The sequence below is a fragment of the Lepus europaeus genome, chromosome 18, assembly GCF_033115175.1.
Source record: "Lepus europaeus isolate LE1 chromosome 18, mLepTim1.pri, whole genome shotgun sequence".
Classification (NCBI taxonomy): Eukaryota; Metazoa; Chordata; class Mammalia; order Lagomorpha; family Leporidae; genus Lepus; species Lepus europaeus.
Window position 1 is genome coordinate 23073325 of NC_084844.1, and position 21975 is coordinate 23095299.

Consider the following 21975-nt stretch of genomic DNA (forward strand, 5'->3'; position numbering starts at 1 on the left):
GCCTCTTATCTACAAGTAAGTAGAACATAAATGGGATAAAATGCAAAATGATGCCGCTATGGAAAATAGATTGGCTAATCATCAAAACGCTGAATGTAGAATTACCATGTGGCCCAGCAGTTCCACTCCTAAGTATATACTTAATGGAACAGAGAGCAGGAACTTAGTCAGATGCTTTTACACTAAAGTTCATTGCATCATTATTCACAATAGCCAAGGTGGAAACAACCCGAGTGTCTATCAACAGATGAATGAATAAACAAAATGTGATATGTGCTACAATATTGATGAAGCTTGAAAATGTCATGCCAACTGAAAGAAGGCAAGAACAAAAGGACAAGTATTACAGGATTCTACTTATCTGAAGAGGCAAATTCATAGTGGTAAAAAGTAGATTATGGCCGGTGCCACGGCTCACTAGGCTAATCCTCCGCCTGTGGCGTGGGCACCCTGGGTTCTAGTCCCGGTTGGGGCACTGGATTCTGTCCCGGTTGCTCCTCTTCCAGTCCAGCTCTCTGCTGTGGCCCGGGAGGGCATGGAGGATGGCCCAAGTGCTTGGGCCCTGCACCTGCATGGGAGACCAAGAGGAAGCACCTGGCTCCTGGCTTTGGATCGGTACAATGCGCCAGCTGTAGCGGTCATTTGCGGGGTGAACCAACGGAAGGAAGACCTTTCTCTCTGTCTCTCTCTCTCTCTCATTGTCTAACTCTGCCTGTCAAAAAATAAAAATTAAAAAAAAGTTTGGTAACAAATGTTGGCCATAATGGAGATTAGAACCCTACTACAATGCAGGTAAGAACAGTAAAATGATGTGGCCATATTAGAAAACAATATGACAAATTTGTTAAATGATTAAAGAAAGTCACCATTTTTTAAAAATTTCTTTTATTTATTTATTTATTTGAAAGTCAGAGTTACAGAGAAGAAGAGGCAAAGAGAGAGAGAGAGAGATCTTCCATCCACTGGTTCTCTCCAGATGTCTGCAATGGCTGGAGCTGGGCCATTCTGAAGCCAGGAGCCAGGAGCTGCTTCTGGGTCCCCTACATGGACAGGGGTCCAAGCACTTGGGCCATCTTCTTCTTCTTCTTTTTTTTTTAAGATTTATTTTATTTATTTGAAAGACAGAGTTATAGAGAGAAGTAGAGCCTAAGAGAGAGAGAGAGGTCTTCCATCCACTGGGTCACTCTCCAAATAATCCCAACAGCCAGAGCTGATCTGATCAGAAGCCAGGAGTCAGGAGCTTCTGGATCTCCCACATGGGTACATGGGCCCAAGGACCTGGGCCATCTTCTACTGCTCCCCAGGCCATAGCAGAGAGCTGGATCGGAAGTAGAGCAGCTAGGACTTGAACAGGCACCAATGTGGAATGCTAGTGCTGCAGGCCAGGGCTTGAAGCCATTCCTTAACAAAAAAACATGTTAATAACAGCATTATTCATAACAGCCAAAAGGCAGCAAAAAATCCAAATGTTCTTCAATGGTGAATGAATAATCAAACTATGGTATATCCATATAATGAAATATTATTTGGTCATAAAAAGAATAAAGTACTAATATATGTTACGAATGGATGAACATTGAAAATGCTTTGCGGGGGCCAGCATGCTGGTGCAGCAGGTTAACAACCTGGCCTGAAGTGCCGGCATCCTATATGGGACCAGTTCAAGGCCTGCCTGCTCCACTTCTGATCCAGCTCTCTGCTATGGCCTGGGAAAGCAGTAGAAGATGGCCCAAGTGGTTGGGCCCCTATACCCACGTGGGAAACCTGGAAGAAGCTCCTGGCTCCTGGCTTCGGATTGGCCCAGCTCTGGCCGTTGCGGCCAACTGGGGAGTGATCCATCAGATGGAAGACCTCTCTCTCTCTGCCTCTCCTCTCTCTGTGTAACTCTGACTTTCAAATAAATAAATAAATCTTAAAAAAAAAAAAAGAAAAGAAAAGAAAATGCTTTGCTTTGCTAAGTGCAATAAGACAGTCACAAGAGACCACATACTATATGATTTCATTTATATGAAAATCCAGAATTGTGAAAACTGTAGATACACAGAGCAGATCATTGGCTATTTAGTGCTGGGGTGATAAAGACACTGAGGTAGGGTGGTGATATTTAAAAGAACAGGAATTCTTTCTAAAGTGATGAAATTGTTCTAAAATTGATCATGGCTACACATATCTGTGAATGTACAAAAAAGCATTGAATTCTGTATTCTACATGAGTAAATCATATGGCAGGCAACTAGTTAAATCTGAGTGAGCTGGCATCCTTGCAAGTCTTACAATAAAATGTTATCTCCTTACCTGTCAGTCAAAGACACCCACATTCCAAAGATAACACCTCTGTCTCCTCTGGGGACAAGAAGGAGAAAAGCCATGATCATCATAAACTCCATGTAGAGGTGCCATAAAATTCCCAGATGACTTCACACACATTAAGGCTTCAGCCCCTACCTCATGGAAAAGGCTGAGGCGGACTGGCACCATGGCACAATAGGTTAATCCTTCTGTGGCACTGGCTTCCCATATGGACGCCGGTTCTGGTCCTGACTGCCCCTCTTCTGATCCAGCTCTCTGCTATGGCTTGGGAAGGCAGTGGAGGGCGCACCCGCATGGGAGACCCAGAAGCTCCTGGCTTCAGATCAGCACAGCTCCCACTGTTGCAGCCACCTGGGGAGTGAACCAACGGAGGGAGGACCTGTCTCTCCCTCTCATTGTCTGTAATTCTACCTCTCCAATAAATAAAAAAAAAATTTTTTTTTAAAGAAAAGGCTGAGAATGGGGGAGAGCTCTCTTTGCCACAGACCATGGTTGGGGGTACTATTCAATGTTTCTCTATCTTTGGGCAACTCTCTGGCCCATTTGTGATAGGTATTTCTCCGTGTGGGGTAGCCCACATTCACATATGAATGTATGTGTTCTCTCTCACTGTTAAATAAATCTTGTCCCCGGGATGCCTCTTATGATTTTTATCTGTATGAGACAAGAACCTAGATTCGAAATTATTGTGCTCAAGCCCACATCAGTATGTGAATTAGATCTCAGTAAAGCTATTATTTTTTTAAGATTTATTTTATTCATTTGAAAGGCAGAGATACAGAGAGAGAAGGAGAGAGAGAGAGAGAGAGAGAGAGAGAGAGCGCGAGCTCCTCCATCCACTGGTTCACTCCCAAATGGCCACAAAGACCAGGGCTGGGCCAGGCCAAAGCCAGAAGCCAGGAGGAGCTTCCTCTGGGTCTCCAACATGGATTTAGGGGCCCAAAGACATGGACCATCCTCCACTGCTTTTCCAAGTGAATTAGCAGGGAGCTGGTTTGGAAGTGGAACAGCTGCAACTCGAACCAGCACCCAAATGGAGTGCCAACATTTATAGGTGGAGGCTTAACTCTCTGATACCACAGCACTGACCCCTCCATAAAGCTATTTAAAAATATAGCCCCTTTTGGGGCCGGCACTGTGGCCCAGTGGGTAAAGCTGCTGCCTGCAGTGCTGGCAACCCATATTTTTTTTTAAGATTTATTTATTTATTTATTTCAAAGTCAGCATTACACAAAGAGAGAAGGAGAGGCAGAGAGAAAAGGAGAGGTCTTCCATCCTCTGGTTCACTGTGAATAAATAAATACATTTTAAAAAATATATATAGTCCTTTGATCTAAGATTTTTGTGGATGTAAAGGAAGTAATACTTTCAGTAAAAAATGTGCTACTGGTAAATGTCTGTAGTCTTTCCCTTCATTTATTTCTTTTTAAATCTAAAATTGTGTAAGATTCTGATAAACTTAAGCATGTCTCTTTTTTTAAGATTTTATTTATTTATTTATTTAAGAGGTAGGCTTACAGACAGGCGGAAGGAGAGACAAAGAGAAAGATCTTTCATCCACTGGTTCACTCCCCAAATGGCCGCAATAGCTGGAGGTGGGACCATCTGAAGCCAGGAGCCAGGCACTTCTTCCAGGTCTCCCACGTGGGTACAGGGGCCCAAAAACTTGCGCCATCTTCCACTGCTTTCCCAAGCCATAACAGAGAGCTGGATGGGAAGAGGAGCAGCTGGGACTAAAACAGGCATCTTTTTGAGATACTGGCGCCACAGGTGGAGACCCAGCCAGCTACACCACAGCAAAAGCCCCTTAAGCATATCTTCAAAGTTTTGAATATTTATCAGGGAAGTAAAGGTAAGCAGATAGTCAAACTATGAAGTTAGGGCAGTTTAAGAACAGATAAACCCTTGTATATTTTTTGTTTAGAAACCCAGTTTAGAATCACTATTTAACCACAGAGTTTGATGTGTTGCTCTGATCACTCTCCAATGTACACATTGACTCTAGTAAGGATGGTTTACGATTCTTGTCTTCACAGGAAGTTCCCGAAAACTGGAGTTAAGGATCCGACTGTTCTGTAGGAACGTTCTGCTTGATCACTGGTCACAGCGAAGTGATTCGGCTTTTTGGTTGACACGAATATTAAAACCATGGCCAATGGTGAATCAGGCAAGATTGCTGTATATCATCTTTGGGCCAATATCTCCTCAAGATGGTGAGCACCCATTTTTCAGGAATGTGTGTTATATAGCTGCTTAATTAGTTTTACTTTAGGAAGTGTATCATTTTGTATCTCGTCAGTTTTGTCATTCCTAATGACTGAACTGCATTTCATGATTTCATAGATGCATACTACATTAATTTGAGCACAAAGCTTCAAGATAGATATTGTTCTGCCATAGATCATTGCTAAGTATTTATTTATTTATTTATTTATTTGAAAGAGTTGGCCGGCGCCATGGCCCATTAGGTTAATCCTCCGCCTGCGGCACCGGCACCCCGGGTTCTAGTCCTGGTTGGGGTGCTAGTTCTGTCCCGGTTGCTCCTCTTCCAGTCCAGCTCTCTGCTGTGGCCCGGGAGTGCAGTGGAGGATGGCCCAGGTCCTTAGGCCCTGCACCCGCATGGGAGACCAGGAGGAAGCACCTGGCTCTTGGTTTCAGATTGGCACAGCGGGCTGGCGGTAGCGGCCACTTGGGGGGTGAACCAATGGAAAAAGGAAGACCTTTCTCTCTGTCTCTCTCTCTCTCTTACTGTCTAACTCTGCCTGTCAAAAAAAAAAAAAAAAAAAAAAAAAAAAAAAAAAAAAAAAAGAGTTACAGGGAGAGAGAGGGAAGGAGAGAGAGAGAGAGAGAACAACTGAAGCCAGGAGCCAGGAGCTTCTTTCAGATCTCCCACATGGGTGCAGGGACCCAAACACCTAGGCCATCTTTTGCTGCTTTTCTCAGGCCATTATCAGGGAGCTGGATGGGAAGTAGAGTAGCCGGGACTTAAACCAGTGTCATACAGGATGCTGGTGTTGCAGACTGTGGCTGAACCTGCTTAGCCAAAATGTGGGCTCCAATTTTTTAAATTTTAAAGTGTTTATTTTCAGGGACTGGCGCTGTGGTGTAGCAGGTAAAGCCGCTGCCAGCAGCATCCCATATGGGCACCAGTTCCAGTACTAGCTGCACCACTTCCAATTCAGCTCTCTGCTATGGCCTGATATAGCAGTAGAAGATGGCTTAAGTCCTTGGGCTACTGCACCCATGTGGGGATTGGAAGAAGCTCCAGGCTCCTGGTTTCAGATTGGCCTAGCTCTGGCCATTGCAGTCATTTTGGCAGTGAACCATTGGATGGAAGACCTCTCTCTGTCACTCTGCCTCTCTGTGACTCTGCCTTTAAAATAAATAAATAAATATTTTTAAAAAATATTTATTTTCATTATATTTGAAAGGCAGAGAGAGAGAGAGAGAGAGAGCAAGCTTCTATCTACTGGTTCATTCCCTGTGTGCATGCAGCAGCTAGAGTTAGGCCAGGCCAGAGCCAGGAGCTTGAATCTCCATTTGGATTTCCTATGTGGGTAGCAGGGACCCAACTACTTCAGCTATTATTTTCTGCTTCTCACAGTACACATTAGCAGGAAGCCAGATTGGAAGCAGAGGGTGCAGCACTTGAACAAGGCACTCGAACATGGGATGTGGGCATCCCAAGCAGTGACTTAAGCCACTGTGCCAAATGCCTATACCACTAAGTATGTTCTAATAATCTCTGGTTTACCCAAAATAGCAGCTTTTCTTTTTTAAGATTTTTTTTTATTTGAAAGAGTTACAGAGAGAGAGGTCTTCCATTTGCTAATTCACTCTCCAAGTGACCACAATGGCCAGGGCTGGGCCAGGCTGAAGCCAGGAGCTTCACCCAGGTTGGAAGTGGAGCAGCTGGGATTTGAACTGGTGCTCATATAGGATACCAAGGTCACAGACAATAGCTTAACCTGCTGTGCCACAGTGCTGGCCCTTGCTTTTCATTTTTTTAAACATTCATTTATTTATTTGAGAGACAGAAGCAGAGAGAAAGAGAGAGAGATCTTCCATCTGTTAGTTCATTCCCCAAATGGCCACAATGGCTGGAGCTGAGCTGATCCAAAGCCAGGAACCTGGAGCTTCTTCCGGGTCTCCCACATGGATGTAGGGACCCAAGGACTTGGGCCATCTTCTGCTGCTTTCCCAGGCACACTAACAGGGAGCGGGATAGGAAGTGGAGCATCCGGGACTACTGACACCCATATGGGATACCAGCCCTGAAGGCTGGGACTTTAACCTGCTGCACCACAGCGCTAGCCCCTGCTTTTCATTTTTTAAGCATTATTTTAACTTATGGTTATGTTTCCTGCTGGAGGGGACTAACAGTGATAGTGAAGCAAAATAATAGTCAGAATTTGTGCTTTACTTAATTTTGGATGCATAGTAGGATTTTTGGCAAGTTTGTTTTACCTCTCTAAAAGTCTTGATTAATATTAAAATTGTCATGCATTTCTTTAATTCACATTGGCTTACTTCAGGAAGTAACAAGTTAAAGGATATTGAGTCACAGCAGGAAGCCAATCTGGGATTAGAATTTTGTTGTGTGTAACCCACAAAGAAAATTGATCATAGACAAAGAATCATAATTGATTGACTCTCTCTGCTTGGAAATTGACTAAATTACTGTTTTGATATAGATTCTTGAATATAACATACTCTCATTTTGAAAAGATAATAGATTTTATTTTATTTTAGTAAGATTACATTAATCGCTTATTCCAGTTTCTATTATGGGACAGCATCATCTCTAAACTGGAAGCACTGTTCTGCTTGGTGACAGTACCCTTATTTCATTGGCTGTTATTGTGCTTTGTCACATCTGTATGAAACATTCAAATCTATACTGTTTTCAGAATTGACACTTCATTATGAAAAGGCAATAGTCTATCTATGTAATGGCATTCCAGTGTGTAATTTGCTTTCCTCTTTAAACAATCCATGAATTCTTTAATACAAGTCAACTATTCTGTCATAGCCTAGTTTTTGTTTCAATTCAGGACAGGTGTTTTGGCAGAAAATGATAGAAGGACCTACAGATGAGTCCAGTCTTAAAGGTCTGGCAGAGGCTATTAAATTACTGTATGACACAGGTACCAAAGAGTGGACAGCAGATGATGTTATCAGTCTTGTAGATGAACTATCAGGTAACAATATATAGTGACTAATGTAGAGTAATATATATTATTAGAATACAGTTATAGAATTACAATGATACTTCTATGTGTGCAAATGAAGTACCTATTATAAAAACACTAATTGCTCTAAAATATTTTAAAAGTTTGGTTTTATGTTTGCAGAGAATACATATAATCAGCTTTATATCAATTGTCAATTTTTAAGTATATGTTATTATTATTGTCGTATTTTAACTAGGTTTATTACTCTCATTTTGCAAGTTTTAAAAGTACCCTCCTAGGTAATGTAAGAAGAAAATCCTCTCTGCTGGTGCAGGAGAGGTGAAACAGTTTTTTCCATTCCTGCATAATCCTTTAGATTCTGAGGTTTCCCACGTTTCTACCTTACCACAAGCTTAGACCACCTTGCCCACCGATGACATGTGTGCAGAGCAGCTTCCACTTGATTACTAAGGCATTCATAAGAGCCGTCACGACATGGCCATAAGCTCTGTCTTTAGCTAATGCTGTAATTGAAAAACTGAAACGTTTTCCCCAAGTGTTTCCCTTGGCACTAATTGTATTTCTGATCAAGCGCTATAATGTTGCATGTATTAATGATATTTGCTATGGCCATAGTGTAATTTCTCATAAAATAACTGTTGTCCTGCTAATAAAAGTGGTTCCCCGTGAGTGGCTTCTAGAGAATAATGCACGACTTCTAATCCTGAGTGGGAACAGCATCTGCTTCACTTTCATGGCTAGTAAAGCTGTCAATGGACGGGCCACTGAACTGGCAAGGCTCGTAGTCTTTTTGGCTTTGGTAAGTGAAAAATTATTTTTTCTCTAACAAGACGTTTAACATTACAGTTGACCTGCCAGGGATTGCCCTGAAGGAATTTAAGTATGTATTTTTAAAGTTTCTTTTTAAAAATACTAGAATATATATAACAAGCCATGGCATTTTGAAGCATTCTTTATATTAACCTGTTCCTTATATAGCTCAAAAGCACCCCCAGGGCCCAGACATTTGGCCTAGAGGCTAAGAGGCCAGTTTGAGATGCTCACGTTCCATGTAGAACTGCCTGGGAGTGAGGCCCAGCTCTGCTCCTGACTCCAGCTTCCTGCTAATGTGCACCCTGGGAGACATCAGGCGACGGCTCAAGTGCTTGGTCCCTGACACCCACAAGGAAGACCTGGATTGCATACCTGGCTCCTGGCTTCCACCTGGCCCAGCTCTGGCCATTGTGAACGTATGAGGTGCAAGCCAAGGGATGAGAGTTCTGTCTGTCTGTCTGTCCCTCTTTCTCTGTGTGTCTGCCTCTCAAATTTTAAAAAACTTTTTGATTTCCTTCAAAATAGTCAGTGTGGATGGAGAGGTAGGGAAAGGATGTAGAAGTGAATATAGGTAGAGTTGAAACAAGACTGGTAATTGTTGAAGTTAGGAAATGGGTATTAGGGATTCATTATACTCATTTCTCTGCTTTTGTATAGTTAAAATGCTTACAAAAATAAAAAGTTTTCAAAATATGTTTAATATTCATCAACTTAACACCAGTTTTTGAGGACTTACTATCAGCCATCAATTAAGTCAGATGTTAGGACTATGGAAATTAATAGACAAAAACTCTGATCATAAGCTGCTTTTAAATATTTTTAAAGGTATATTTATTTTTACTTGAAATGCAGAGTGACAGAGATAGGGAGAGACAGCAAGAGAGAGATCTTCCAACTGCTGGTTCACTCTCCCAAGTGCCTGCAACAGCCAGGGCTGGATCAGGCCAAAGCTAGGAGCCAGGAATTTCATCCGGGTCTCCCATGTGGGTGGCAAGAACCCAGGTGCTTGGGCCATTATTTGCTGCTTTCCCACGTGCATTACCTGGAACCTAGATCAGAAGCAGAGTGACCAGGACTTGAAACAACACCCTGATAAGGGATGCAGATGCCCTAGGTAGTGACTTAGCCTCCTGTACCACAACCCTTACCCCTGCTTACATCTTTTAAGAAATATCAAGGTATAAATAAATACATTCAAGAACAACTGCAAATATGTTAGCAAATATATATGTATGTATGTGTTTATTTCTGTATATATATGTGTGTGTGTGTGTTTATGTGTGTGTATCAGATGAAAGTAGAGGACAATGGGCTTTCCTGATCCCAGTAAATGATGGCCTTTAAAAAAAAGATTTACTTATTAATTTGAAAGGCAGAGTTACAGAGGCAGGTGCAGAGAGAGAGAAAGAGAGAGAGGTCTTCTCAGAGGCTGGAGCTGGGCCAATCCAAAGCCAGGTACCAGAAGCCAGGAACTTCTTCCAGGTATCCCACCTGGGTGCAGGGGCCCAAGGATTTGGGCCATCTTGTACTGCTTTCCCAAGCCGTTATAGAGCTGGATTGGAAGTGGAGCAGCCGGGACTCGAACCAGCGCCCATATGGGATGCTGGCACTGCAGGTGGTGACTTTACCTACTATGCCACAGTGCCTGCCCCAGTGATGGCTTTTTAAAAAGGAGTTCACAGGGGCAGATGGAGAGTGGCAACAGATTCTTCAAGGCTTCTGAGAAGTAGAACCACATAACTATAATCAGGGCCGTTAAAGCAGTTCAGTATTATTTCTGAAGGGTAAAAATGTGCAGCAGGAGGTGAGGTTAGATAGGAAGGGAGAGACTAGTTAAAGAAGAGCTCTGTAGGCCACTCTGTGGAGCTGGAACCCAACCTCTAACAGGGAGATACTGAAAAGTTTTAAGGAAGGCAGAAATGTGATCAACTGTGTTTTTGACACTGTAGCAAACAGAGAAGGACACGAGGGGTAGGGAAGCTTTCTCTGGAAGCCTTTAATAACTCTGATGGTCATGTTCTCTAAATTGCCTCTGATTTGTCTTCTCTTTGTCTTCTTATACTATTAGTACTCTTAAGCCATTGTGTGTATCGGCTAAGTCATTTCCCAAAATAGATTGATATCCAGGGCTGCGTCACTTACTTCTTTCGTAGAGCCAGATACAGTGCTTTACACAGAACGAATAGGAAATCTTTCCTGTAAGATTAGCATTATTCACTTAGATCATTATATAGTCTGTTTTCATGCTATACATGATCTATTTGGCTATGTGAATTACATCAGCCATTTAGAACGGTAATCATAAACCTTTTTCGTTGCAGTCAGTTTTGGCTGGGAACATGTAGTCTTTACTTTAAATATTTATATTTTAAAGATTTATTTATTTGAAGGCTGGCGCCGTGGCTCCTCAACAGGCTAATTCTCCGCCTTGTGGCGCCAGCACACCGGGTTCTAGTCCCAGTCGGGGCACCGGATTCTGTCCTGGTTGCCCCTCTTCCAGGCCAGCTCTCTGCTATGACCCGGGAAGGCAGTGGAGGATGGCCCAAGTGCTTGGGCCCTGCACCCCATGGGAGACCAGGAGAAGCACCTGACTCCTGCCTTCAGATCAGCGGGGTGCGCAGGCCGCGGCCGCGGCGGCCATTGGAGGGTGAACCAACGGCAAAAGAAGACCTTTCTCTCTGTCTCTCTCTCACACTGTCCACTCTGCCTGTCAAAAAAAAAAAAAAAAAAGATTTATTTATTTGAAGGTCAGAGTTACAGAGACAGAGAGAGAGAGAGAGGGAGAGAGAGAGGAGAGAGAGAGAGAGATCGATCTTCCATCTGCTGGTTCACTTCCCAGATGGTCGCAATGGCCCAGGCTGGGCCATGCCTAAGGCAGGAGCCAAGAACTTCTTCCAGGTCTCTTTGTGGGAAACAGGGGTCCAAGTCCTTGGGCCATCTTCTGCTACTTTTCCCAGGCAATTAGCAATTAGATGGATCAGAAGTGGAGCAGCCAGGACACAAACTGACACCTATATTGGATGCCAGCATTGCAGGCAGTGGCTTTACCTGCTATGCCACAACACTGACCCCTGAATATTTGTATTTAAATAATGGAGAAACAAATATTACTAAAACTCCTAAGGTGGGAATTTGATAATTTCATGGAGTTCTTCTGCCTATTGAAATAGCCTATTTGTCCATAATCCTCATTAGGCTCCTTGAAAATAGAGCAGTATCTTTATGGCTTATCATTGTACCTCTAACACTTAACAGGTACTCAGTAAATGTTTATGTGTTGAATGAGCAAAAGTCTTATTTCTCATATAATCAATAACTTTTGAATATGTGTTTGCACTAATAAATAATATTCTGTAATAACCTTAGAGCAAGTCTTCATTTTTTTACTAAAATTATACCATTTGAAAGAAAGAGTATTAGAAGAGCATTTTCCATTTATAGACTCAGTATATGGTATAATGTGTAATAAATTCTGCAGAATCAAAAGGCATAATTAGTACAGTTTTCAAATTCTATAGCTTTCTTCACAAGATTGACAATAATGCTTTGTATATTTAAATCAGGTGTGTGAGAAAGAACTCTACTGCATGGATTGGGCAGTGAAAATGATGCAAAAAGTCTGTAAAGTCTTTAACACTCCAATGGAAAGAAATAACTTCCTGCAGAGTGTGGCCAGTGCGTTTGCATGTGTTATAATGGAAATGCTACAATCAATTATGTCTGGTGAGTAGAAATGTAGGAGGTGTACAGGTGTGGGCCAATCACATTCAAGTCCCCACTGAAGACAGAGCTATTTCTGTGTCGACTTTTGTCTCTAAACTAACAATGGAAGGAGCAGACATTTTTAGCTTGTTGGTTTTTCTATTAGATATATTTAGTTCCTGGCTTAGCTAGACAAAAAAATAACCTTGTTTTGTGGCTAAGAAGACTAAGGCTTAGAAAAATTACCTGACTTGCCCATGGTCATAAAGCTGAAGCAGTAGAACACGGTCCAGCATCCTTTCCTTCTGATTTCTAATCCAGTGTTCTTATGTAATTCCATGATTTCAGCAGTTAGTGTCTGTCTTAGGAGAGGTCACTAACAGAAAGTCTTCTGTTTTAAATCTTGTTGGGGGTAACTGGAGCATCTTGTTTCACAATTGTATATTTAAATGTTTAACTGTCATTTTCTTTTCCCTACTGTCGACTCCTGTGTATGGCATATAGGAGACCGTGATGAAGACGACAGAAGCTTTTTGAATTTGTTCCATCTTGTGCATGCTCAGGCTAACTTCCATAAGGAGGTCCTGTATTTGACCATGGGTTCTGTGTCTTCCTAAATACTCGGACAGCTTTTCCTTTAGAGGACATCTCACTGAACTTAGAAGATTGCTACTTTTTCACATCTGAAGAATAGCAGCCATGGGACTTATCATCGTCTAAATAACCTAGGAAAATAGCATAGAATTTTAGAAGTAACTACTTATTCTTATTGTATTATAAAAAATAATAAACAAACCCAAGAATGTATTGAGATTTCTCTAAACAAGCGTGGCCTCTGTAGGTTTCAGCAAACCCAACACCAAACCAAAATGGAATTTTAACTGTCCCAGATTCTGGATCCAGCCCAAGCTGTGTGTCTTGGAAGGTATGGGAAGCAAAAGAAAATTCTGTTTTGTAGTTAGAGCAGATCCAATTCACTAAATAGCATGTTTCTGTTCATTTTGCTTAGGTTGTATAGACTTTGCCCAGAATATTTTGTAAAGATTTGCAATACGATGTTTTGTAATATACAGAATATGAATCACATTCTTCACCACCTTCTTGGCTTATGATTATAAACGTCATTATATTCGTTCATGTTTTGTATAAACTAATGGATTTTTTATAGTTCAAAGGAAGAACATATATGTGTGTGTTTATACATACACATATGTGGGAGTATATTTGTATAAACTACAGGCACACACACATACACACAGGATTATTTCAAACAGTTTGTGGAAATATAGAGTTAAATGTTACATGTGACCACCATTGTGGCACAGCGGGTTAAGCCGCTGCCTGCAATGCCAGCATCCCATATGAGCTCCAGTTTGAGTCCAGGCTACTCCATTTCCAATCCAGCTCCTTGCTAATGCACCTGGGAAAACAGCTGAAGATGGCCCAAGTGCTTGGACCTCTGCTACTCGTGTAGGAGACCAGGATGGAATTCTGGGCCCCTGGCTTCAGCCTGGCCCAACCTGGCCATTGCAGCCTTTGGGGAATAAACTAGTAGATGGAAGATCATTCTCTCTCTCCCTCTCTCTGTCTCTCTGCCTTTCAGATAAAAGAATGTCTTTTGGATTTTTAAAAATTTATTTTTGTACAAAAACTTTTAAAATATCATCATAGTTTTTCATAATACACATTTTCCATGAACTTTTTGAAGACCTCTCTTATTTCTTTAAGAATAATCATGGGGGGTGGGGGCAGCACCATGGTGCACTAGGTTAATCCTCCACCTGCGGAGCCGGCAGCCCATATAGGCACTGGTTCTAGTCCCAGTTGTTTCTCTTCCAGTCCAGCTCTCTGCTATGGCCTGGGAAAGCAGTAGACGATGGCCCAAGTGCTTGGGCTCCTGCACCCACGTGGGAGACCCGGAAGAAGCACCTGGCTCCTGGCTTCGGATCAGTGCAGCTCCAGCCATTGCAGCCATTTGGGGAGTGAACCAACGGAAGGAAGCCCTCTCTCTCTCTCTCTCTCTCTCTGCCTCTCCTCTCTCTGTGTAACTCTGACTTGAAAATAAATAACAAGTAAATCTTTTAAAAAATACTAATCATATAAATAATCTATAAAAAGAGGAAGGTATTTATGTTTAATACAATCAAATCATCTTCTATACTTTCCTGAGGATTACAGTAAAATGTTGCAAACAAGGGGAAATATAAAGTGAAAGTAGCTATTCTGCCAGAACAGTCTTTGCAAAAAATTTTCACTTCTTCCTAAGGCTTTTCTCCCTGTCTCAAAAATGGGACTTGGTGAAGGAAACTGGAAGCATGCATGGTTAGAGCAGCCAGTGAAAGAGTGGGGTTCCAAGAAGCTTCAGGACTGTTTCTGTCTGCTTGGCACCTGCCACCAGCACTGTCACTGTTGAAGGAGATGGCAGTAGTGCCTTCCCAGACTGAAATAATGCTAGAGCTGCCCGAATCTCCAGTTCTTCTCCTGGGTTTGGCCATTTCGCTGTATCTCTGCTGAAGTCACTGTTCTTCCTGCTGGGCTTCTCCAAGCTGGATTTCTTTGCCCAATCCCTGGATGTAAGTAGCTTATGGAGCTGGTAAAGCAAAGAACACCAGCTCGTCTGGAAATTACCTACAGGAAAGGGGCGTGCACTGTGCCAAATTCTCAGGTGTGTGGATAAAGGGGCTCAGTCAAAGATTTAATAGAACTCAAGAGTGAAAACCGTGGAGAATGTAAATGTGATGACAAGATTTTACTATGTATTTTGGTAGCAAAATCACTTAATTTCATTTTGGGAGAGTTGGAAATCAACTGCTTTTCTTTGATGGATTGTCCGATTATAATTCCATTGGGGGCAGGAATTTTTTTACTCAAGTTAATAATTTGCATGTTTATGCTAAAAACAAAGTTATTGCTTTTATCTTGGCTTCATCTTTTTCTTCTCAATTTAATAATTATCCATAACTGGATTTATAAACATTAAAAGCTGGCAGGTATCAGAGTACAAAATAACTCTTTAATTGTTTTTTTCTCCCCCTCCTCCTTTTCCCCTTCTTGGTTAGAAAGCCTAATAAATTTATATATCAAAATATTGGTGATTCCAATTTGAAAATATATCCCATTTGATTACTTGCAGAGGAAAGAAAAAAGTAAAAATGTTAATATAAGTAGTATCTCTAATATTGCACCAAATAGATGCTGTTTCCTTTTCTTAGAGAAAGAAATGGGGCATTGTGAAGTTTCCCAGAATTCTTTGAATTATCCAACTGTGTACGACGGCTACTTCAGCACGTTTACAAAAGAAATGTGGTTTAATTTAAAACATCCTTGACTCGGACTTTGAATCTCGTTACACACGTGAACTGCCATGACTGCTCTATAAGCACTTCTTAGTTCTTTCTTACAGTTTCATATTTCATACATGTCAGATTATTATCTTACCCTCCCCAGAAATTTGGGTCATAAAAAATCGGATTCATTTTTGCTTGCAATACATAAATGGCAAAAAGCTAGGAAAAAAAAAAGCTGATGAATTCTTTATTTGTTTATTAAGAGTTATAAATAAGATTTCTGACCAAATTTTCAGTTTCTTCAATTCAGTGGTTCAGTTTTTGTGGAATACATGTATCATCAGGAATAAAGTGTCACATCAAGTTATAAGGTGGGAGACTAACTTGGCACATACTCTAATAATCCCTAGTGTTGATAGGTACGTGCTGGTGTAGGCAGTCATATCGCCACAAAAAAAGCATTTGCAAAACGCACAGCCTAAAACCTTCAGAGACCGTCAATTTCTAACTCAGAGCAGTCATAGTGTAACTGCACAAACTGTCGAGTCAGGTAACAGCCTGTGTCTTGTCTAAACTAGAAGATTGACCTAAAAATGAGGAGACCTGGCTCCCAGCTCTTTTTCCCTTTTTCTAGTCATTTCCATTGCTTTGCTTTGTGGGATGATTTTGATTTCCACCAGAGTACAAGCTCACAACATATTACTGGTTTTCATTACTGTTTCTAAACACATACCACACCATAAAAATACTAAAGACTAATGGCTCCTTTCCTTAGGAACTAAGGTTTTATCTTGGGATAAATCTTGTGTGTCTTATGAGACCATGCGACACCCATCTGCAGCACTTTTTTGGATGACCCTCCTCTGGATAGGATCTCAAGGCAGCAGTCAGTGCCTGTACGGAAGGCCAGGCCTCCCTCCCAGGCTTACTCTGCGCAGCATAAACAATAGGCACCTTGTTTCACTTTCACGGTTTCCAGCCTCTGATGACTCAGTTCATGCTTCCAGGTCCTTGGTTAAGAACAAAGATTTTATTACTGTGGTAATTACTCACAAGCACCAGGGCCAGCGCCGTGGCATAGCAGGCAAAGCCGCCACCTGCAGTGCCGGCTCCTTATCTGGGCGCTGGATCGAGTTCCAGCTGCTCCGCTTCTGATCCAGCACTCTGCTATTGCCTGGGAGAACAGTAGAAGATGGCCCAAGTCCTTGGGCCCCTTGAACCCATGTCAGAGACTGGGAAGAAGCTCCAGGCTCCTGGCTTCAGATTGGCCCAGCTCCTGCCATTGCAGTCATTTGAAGAGTGAACCAGCAGATGGAAGACTCGCCTCTCCCTGCCCCCCGAAGCCTCTGTAACTCTGCCTTTCAAATAAATAAATAAATCTTTAAAAAAAAAGAAAGAAAGAAAGAAAGAAAGAAAGAAAGGCACTAACCTGGTGTGCAATTGTCGCTGAAGAGTTAACCTCTTTATATGAATAGCACATAGCACATAACCATTTCTGTCTTTAAATACTGTGAGGGGTGAAAACCAAAGCTGCTAAGGAGCGCTTCCCTGGTTACCAGACACCTTCCTAGCAACTGCACCAGAAAGGAACTGGGAAGCCTAGGGGCTAACCGCTGTGTGGTTGATGGGAGGACACAACCTGAGAGCCAGCTGCACTGACACCTTCTCCAGGTTACAAGGAAAAAGTGGGAGGGCAGAGAGCACCTTTGTTTTCATCAAGGAAGCAAATACAACTCCGGAGAATTCCGCAGGCAGCTGAAGACTTGAAAAACAAACAGTTGTTCAGTCTCTAAAAGGCTCTTACATTTTAACAAAATTAATTCTCGTAGACTCTGAGATCACTGCACACAAGCATAAAACTGAAGAATATGTGGTGTCGTCTTGAACGTATTCATGGAAAAAATGTTTTTAGTACTTAACTATTTAATATTTGCTAAATTATCTTTGATATTTACTGTTTAATAAAATTAACATTGGAAACATTTCCAACTGTTCAGAGTAGGTCATGATGCAAGTCCTCCACGTTCTTGGCGGGAGCGTTGTCTAAGGTGCTAACTGGAGCTCCACCGTGATCGAAAACTGAAATGTCTTCAAATAACATTGCAATTGGCTACATACCTACGTGTCTATATGTACATTTACAACTAATGGTATAGTGCATAAAAGTAATTACATCTACCAGCAACAACTCATAAGTGGAACAGTGACCTGCACATAGAACAATATTCTACATTGCTCTGCTAATTAGTTCCAAATCGACATCCCCTATAAATTAACATCCCAAATGCTGCTGAAACTAGAAATACTACAGTTATCATAGTTTATCACCACTTTCAAAAAACAAAATATGCCTTCTGTCTCTCCCTCTCTCTCTCTCCGAAACTCTGCTTTTCAAATCAATAAAATAAATCTTGAAAATACAGATAAATGGTTGGTGCCACGGCTCACTAGGCTAATCCTCTGCCTGTGGCGCCGGCACTCCGGGTTCTAGTCCCGGTTGCTCCTCTTCCAGTCCAGCTCCCTGCTGTGGCCCGGGAGTGCAGTGGAGGATGGCCCAAGTGCTTGGGTCCTGCACCCGCATGGGAGACCAGGAGGAAGCGCCTGGCTCCTGGCTTCGGATCGGCACAGCGTGCCGGCCATGGTGGCCATTTGGGAGGTGAACCAAGGGGAGGAAGACCTTTCTCTCTGTCTCTCTCTCTCTCTCATTGTCTAACTCTGCCTGTCAAAAAACAAAAACAAAAAAAAAACAGATAAGTATGTAATTAAGTGTTGTGGGTTACCTATAATTTCCTGGGACTACAAGATCCTAGAGTGTTTCCTGAAAACAAAGAAATTCTTCCATATTTGAAAATGTATCTGCCTTAGCATGTCTGGTTCTGTAGCGGAAGCTGTGCCGCCCTTTTCTCTTTCCGCTCTGTAAGTGACTGGCTTTCCTTTTGTTCATACAGATGGGAGCGGGGCCAGGCCTTGCAGTGGAGGGTGGCCGGAGCGCTTGGGCCCCCGCCACTCATGGCTCCTGGCTTCAGCCTGACCCAGCTCTGGCTGTTGTGGCCATCGGGGAGTGAATCCGCGGATGGAAGATCTCCTCTCTCTCACTCTGCCCTTCAAAGTAGATAAATAAATCTTTTAAAAAAATTTTTAAAAACAAAATGAAATAGGAGCAAAACTGACGTCCACGAGGCTGTTCCAGGCTCAGCAGTATTCAGAGCTGTGAAGCCAAAGCACTCGATTGACGGGGCCCATGTTCTACTCCATCTATGCCTCAGGTCCTTAGTAAGGGAAAGCCATTTTATTTTTGAGTAATTTTACACTGAAATGACATTTTTCAGGGCTTTCGAAGTCTGAATAACGCTAAAACCAAGCTCTTTGAAGGCAAGCAGATCTTCTGGAATGTGATAAATCATGTCGTCTCGAACTCAGAGGGCAGGTTTGACTGGTGCACCCACAACAATGAATTGGTGGTGGTTATGATTCTATAGTTAGTTATTTTTTATTTAACTTTATCAAAATCTATTCTCTTAGTACTGCTTTCTCCGGAGATAAAATACAACATTTCTGCACACGTGCCCTATTTTCATCAAGGAAACGGATATTAGTGTAGTGATTCTTGGCGTGATGTCCTACTAACTTTTCTTCGGTAATTTACAATTTTCAGACATGTTTTTACTACGTTGACATGAGCCAAGTACAACTCCAATTTTATTGGACATGATTTCCCTATAATACAGATTTTTTAAAAGATTTTATTTTTCTTTAAATATTTTATTATTTATTTGAGAGGTAGAGTTACAGAGAGTGAGAAAGAGAGACAGAGAGAAAGGTCTTCCTTCGTTGGTTCACCCCCCCAAATGTCACAATGGCCGGAGCTGTGCCGATCTGAAGCCACGCGGGTGCAGGGCCCAAGCACTTGGAAGATGGAAGACCTCTCTCTCTCTCTCTCTGCCTCTCTGTAACTCTGTGTTTCAAATAAATAAAATAAATCTTTAACAAAAAGAAAACAGTATCAGATAATGTACCCTAGAATTCATGAGCTTTAGAGCGGAAAAGGACAATAACCACGTTCTAGTCTAACTCACTTGACAGAACAAGCGGGAGGCCTAAAGTGGATGACTGATTGATGGTGACATAATTTGTTGCCAAGACAAAACTTCCAGGACAGGGTTTTTTTTTTGTCCAGAATTATGAAATGCAAGTTTTCCATTTTAATTGTGACATATAGTATACTGCCCCAATTTTATTTCTTTTTAAATCATGGCAATGAGACATGCTATTACCAAAAGCTATCAAGTCATTCTACTTCTTATTTATTTATAAGCTAGAAAGCAACATCAAACATAGCACAATTATGATAGATTTTCAAAGGAATAAATAGCAAAGATTTGGAAGCTAATTTGACTTTGACCCCATAATACACGGTTTCTTTAAACCTGCTTAGATAGAGAAGCGTGTTGAAAGTTTTTTCCCAAAAGAGACATTTGCCACTATTAAAAAACAAAAACAAAAACAAAAACACTGTCAGGTAGGATTTTCCCGAAGTAGGATTAGCGGTGCCATCTCGTTTTAATCGTTTATAATTCGGTTAGACAAGAACGGGCGGCCTATGTAACCAACCGTCTCCAGAATGAGAAGCTGGGGCACACATGCTCTGGGCTGGGGAAGAGGCGAGAACTAAACACTCCAGGACACGTTGTTCTGGCTGGGGAGGAGACACGGAGCCGCGGCGGCGCCCGGCCCGCCAAGTTCAGGTTTTGTGACAGAACTGGAATTCGCCCTTGGACTTCCGGGAACCCCTGCCTGGAAGAGGGAGAGGAAGGGGCCCGTTCCAGCGTCGGGGCCACGGAGAGGCCGGCGGAATGGACTCCGGGACAGCTCTCCGCGGCAGCTCCAGCGAGTCTGCATCTCAACTTTCCGTGTTCTCAGCACGCGCCATCCACAGCTCCTGCGCGCGGCGCGGCCGTCAGCCACGACCCGAGTCCCTGCTGTCCCCGCCGAGCGCCCCCGAGTCGGCCGGACCGCGGACAAGCGGCCTCCGGTGGGGCTGGAGGCCGGGAGCTGTGAGAAAGCCAGAGACACGAAGGGTCAGCGCCGCCAGGAAGCCCCCCCCCCCCCGGAGTCCCGCCCTCGGCTCTGCGCGACCCCCAGCTGGGGAAGAGAAAAGGACATCCCGCCACCCCAGCGCGCGGGTCATTCTCCACCTGGTCCTGGAGAGAGAACGAGTCACCAGGGAATGAATGAATGCGCTCACACCGGGGACGCTGTGAACCGCGGCGGGGGCAGGAGGGTGTGTTCTACCTTTCATTTCCTGGAGAAAACAGACAATCGGAGTTTCAGCGCCTAACCTGAGGCAGAAATGAGCAGCGTCCCTCCCTGCCACGCACAGCACCCTGCACCATGCACCTAAAAATCCTCGCATTGTGGGTTTTCGCTGTAAGAACTCTCTCTCTCTCTCTCTCCACACACACACACAATGCATACATTTACACGTATGCACATACACTTTACACAGATTATAAACTATACCTATGTATGCATTTTAAATTAGGTCCAAAGAAAGGTTTCTTATTCTGTTCAGAGCGCTCCAGATATGCGACATCAATGCACCCTGAGAGAAGGAAAAAAAACAAAACAGGAAAACGAGCTCCCTGTTCACCTTGTTTTGAACCAATACCCGAAATAATGACCGCAGCGGAACTCGGCCGGCGTCAGCGCGCGGTGCTCGGCCTTGCGCTCCATCCCGGCTGTCTGGGCCGCGGCTCCGGGCCCCTAGAGCAGGTAGATGATGTAGGACAGGACGACCAGGCCGATGATGGCAAACAGCATCAGGATGAAGATATCCAGCATCGTGGAGTCTCGGCTGCCCAGGCCCCGGGGCTGCGGGCGCGGAGCTGGCCCTGGGTGCGGAGAAATGGCTCCTCGCCCCGCCCGGGCTCGGCGCCCCGTTCTGGTCCCCGAGCCCCGCCCCCAGGCTGGAGACCCCGGGATGCGGCGGCTGCGTCCGCGCCTCACTCCCGCCTCCGCCGCAGCCGGCCAATCGCAGAGCAGGGGTGGGGGCGGTAGCCAGGGAGCGGCTAGGTGTGGACCCGGCCGCCGGCGGCGTCCCCTGGCTGGGGAGGACAGAGGCTCGCCCGGTCCCCTGGGCGTGACTCCTCCTGACTGCTCGCTTCTTCCCTGGCGGATTGTCTCCGAAAAATGATGGGCGGTGCAGGCTCCTGGCTCCCGCCTGGCCCCGCCCGAGCCGTTGCGGTCATTCGGGGAGCGAACCAGTGGATGGGATGGGAGATCTCTCTCCCTGCCTCTCTCCGTAACCCCGCCTTTCAAAGCAAGCAATCTAACAAAAAGCAATAGATGGGAGCCAGGTAGGCCAGTGGCAAGTCCCGAGTCACGCACGTGACGGCGACCCTGTTTGCGATCCCTTTGCACTGCGCTGGACACTGCCCCCGTGGCGCAAGTCCACCCTCCCCGAGGGCTTTCTCCACGGGGCTCAGACGTGGTCAGGAAGTGACCTCGTGCTCACAGCTTGGAAATGGCGGGGACTGAGACGCACCACGAGGCCGGCAGAAGACCCCACAGCCCGCACCCTTTCCCCTGCTCCCGGCCAGCTGGCCGGGCGAGTCCCAAAGCCCTCCACCCTGTCTGCACTGGCTGCTCTGTGCCGTGCAGTTGGGTTT

The 21975-nt window shown here is 43.8% G+C and overlaps 1 protein-coding gene and 1 long non-coding RNA gene across 2 annotated transcripts in view; one reads left to right on the forward strand and one right to left on the reverse strand.

Moving 5' to 3' along the window:
- Positions 1-12978, forward strand: part of FBXO47 (F-box protein 47) — a 30937-nt gene extending 17959 nt beyond the window's left edge. The window contains exons 7-11 of the mRNA XM_062216842.1: positions 4347-4523; positions 7365-7511; positions 8162-8304; positions 11882-12041; positions 12525-12978. Of these exons, the coding sequence (XP_062072826.1) occupies positions 4347-4523; positions 7365-7511; positions 8162-8304; positions 11882-12041; positions 12525-12637 (740 nt within the window). The 3' untranslated portion in view covers positions 12638-12978. The remainder of the gene's footprint in view (positions 1-4346; positions 4524-7364; positions 7512-8161; positions 8305-11881; positions 12042-12524) is intronic.
- A 6174-nt stretch (positions 12979-19152) lies between these two features.
- On the reverse strand, positions 19153-21490 carry LOC133777024 (uncharacterized). The gene is made up of 3 exons (XR_009868472.1): positions 20828-21490; positions 20503-20609; positions 19153-20359 (listed from the first exon to the last, which is right to left on the reverse strand). It is a non-coding gene; the product is annotated as an uncharacterized LOC133777024 (long non-coding RNA).
- Between the last annotated feature and the right edge of the window lie 485 nt (positions 21491-21975).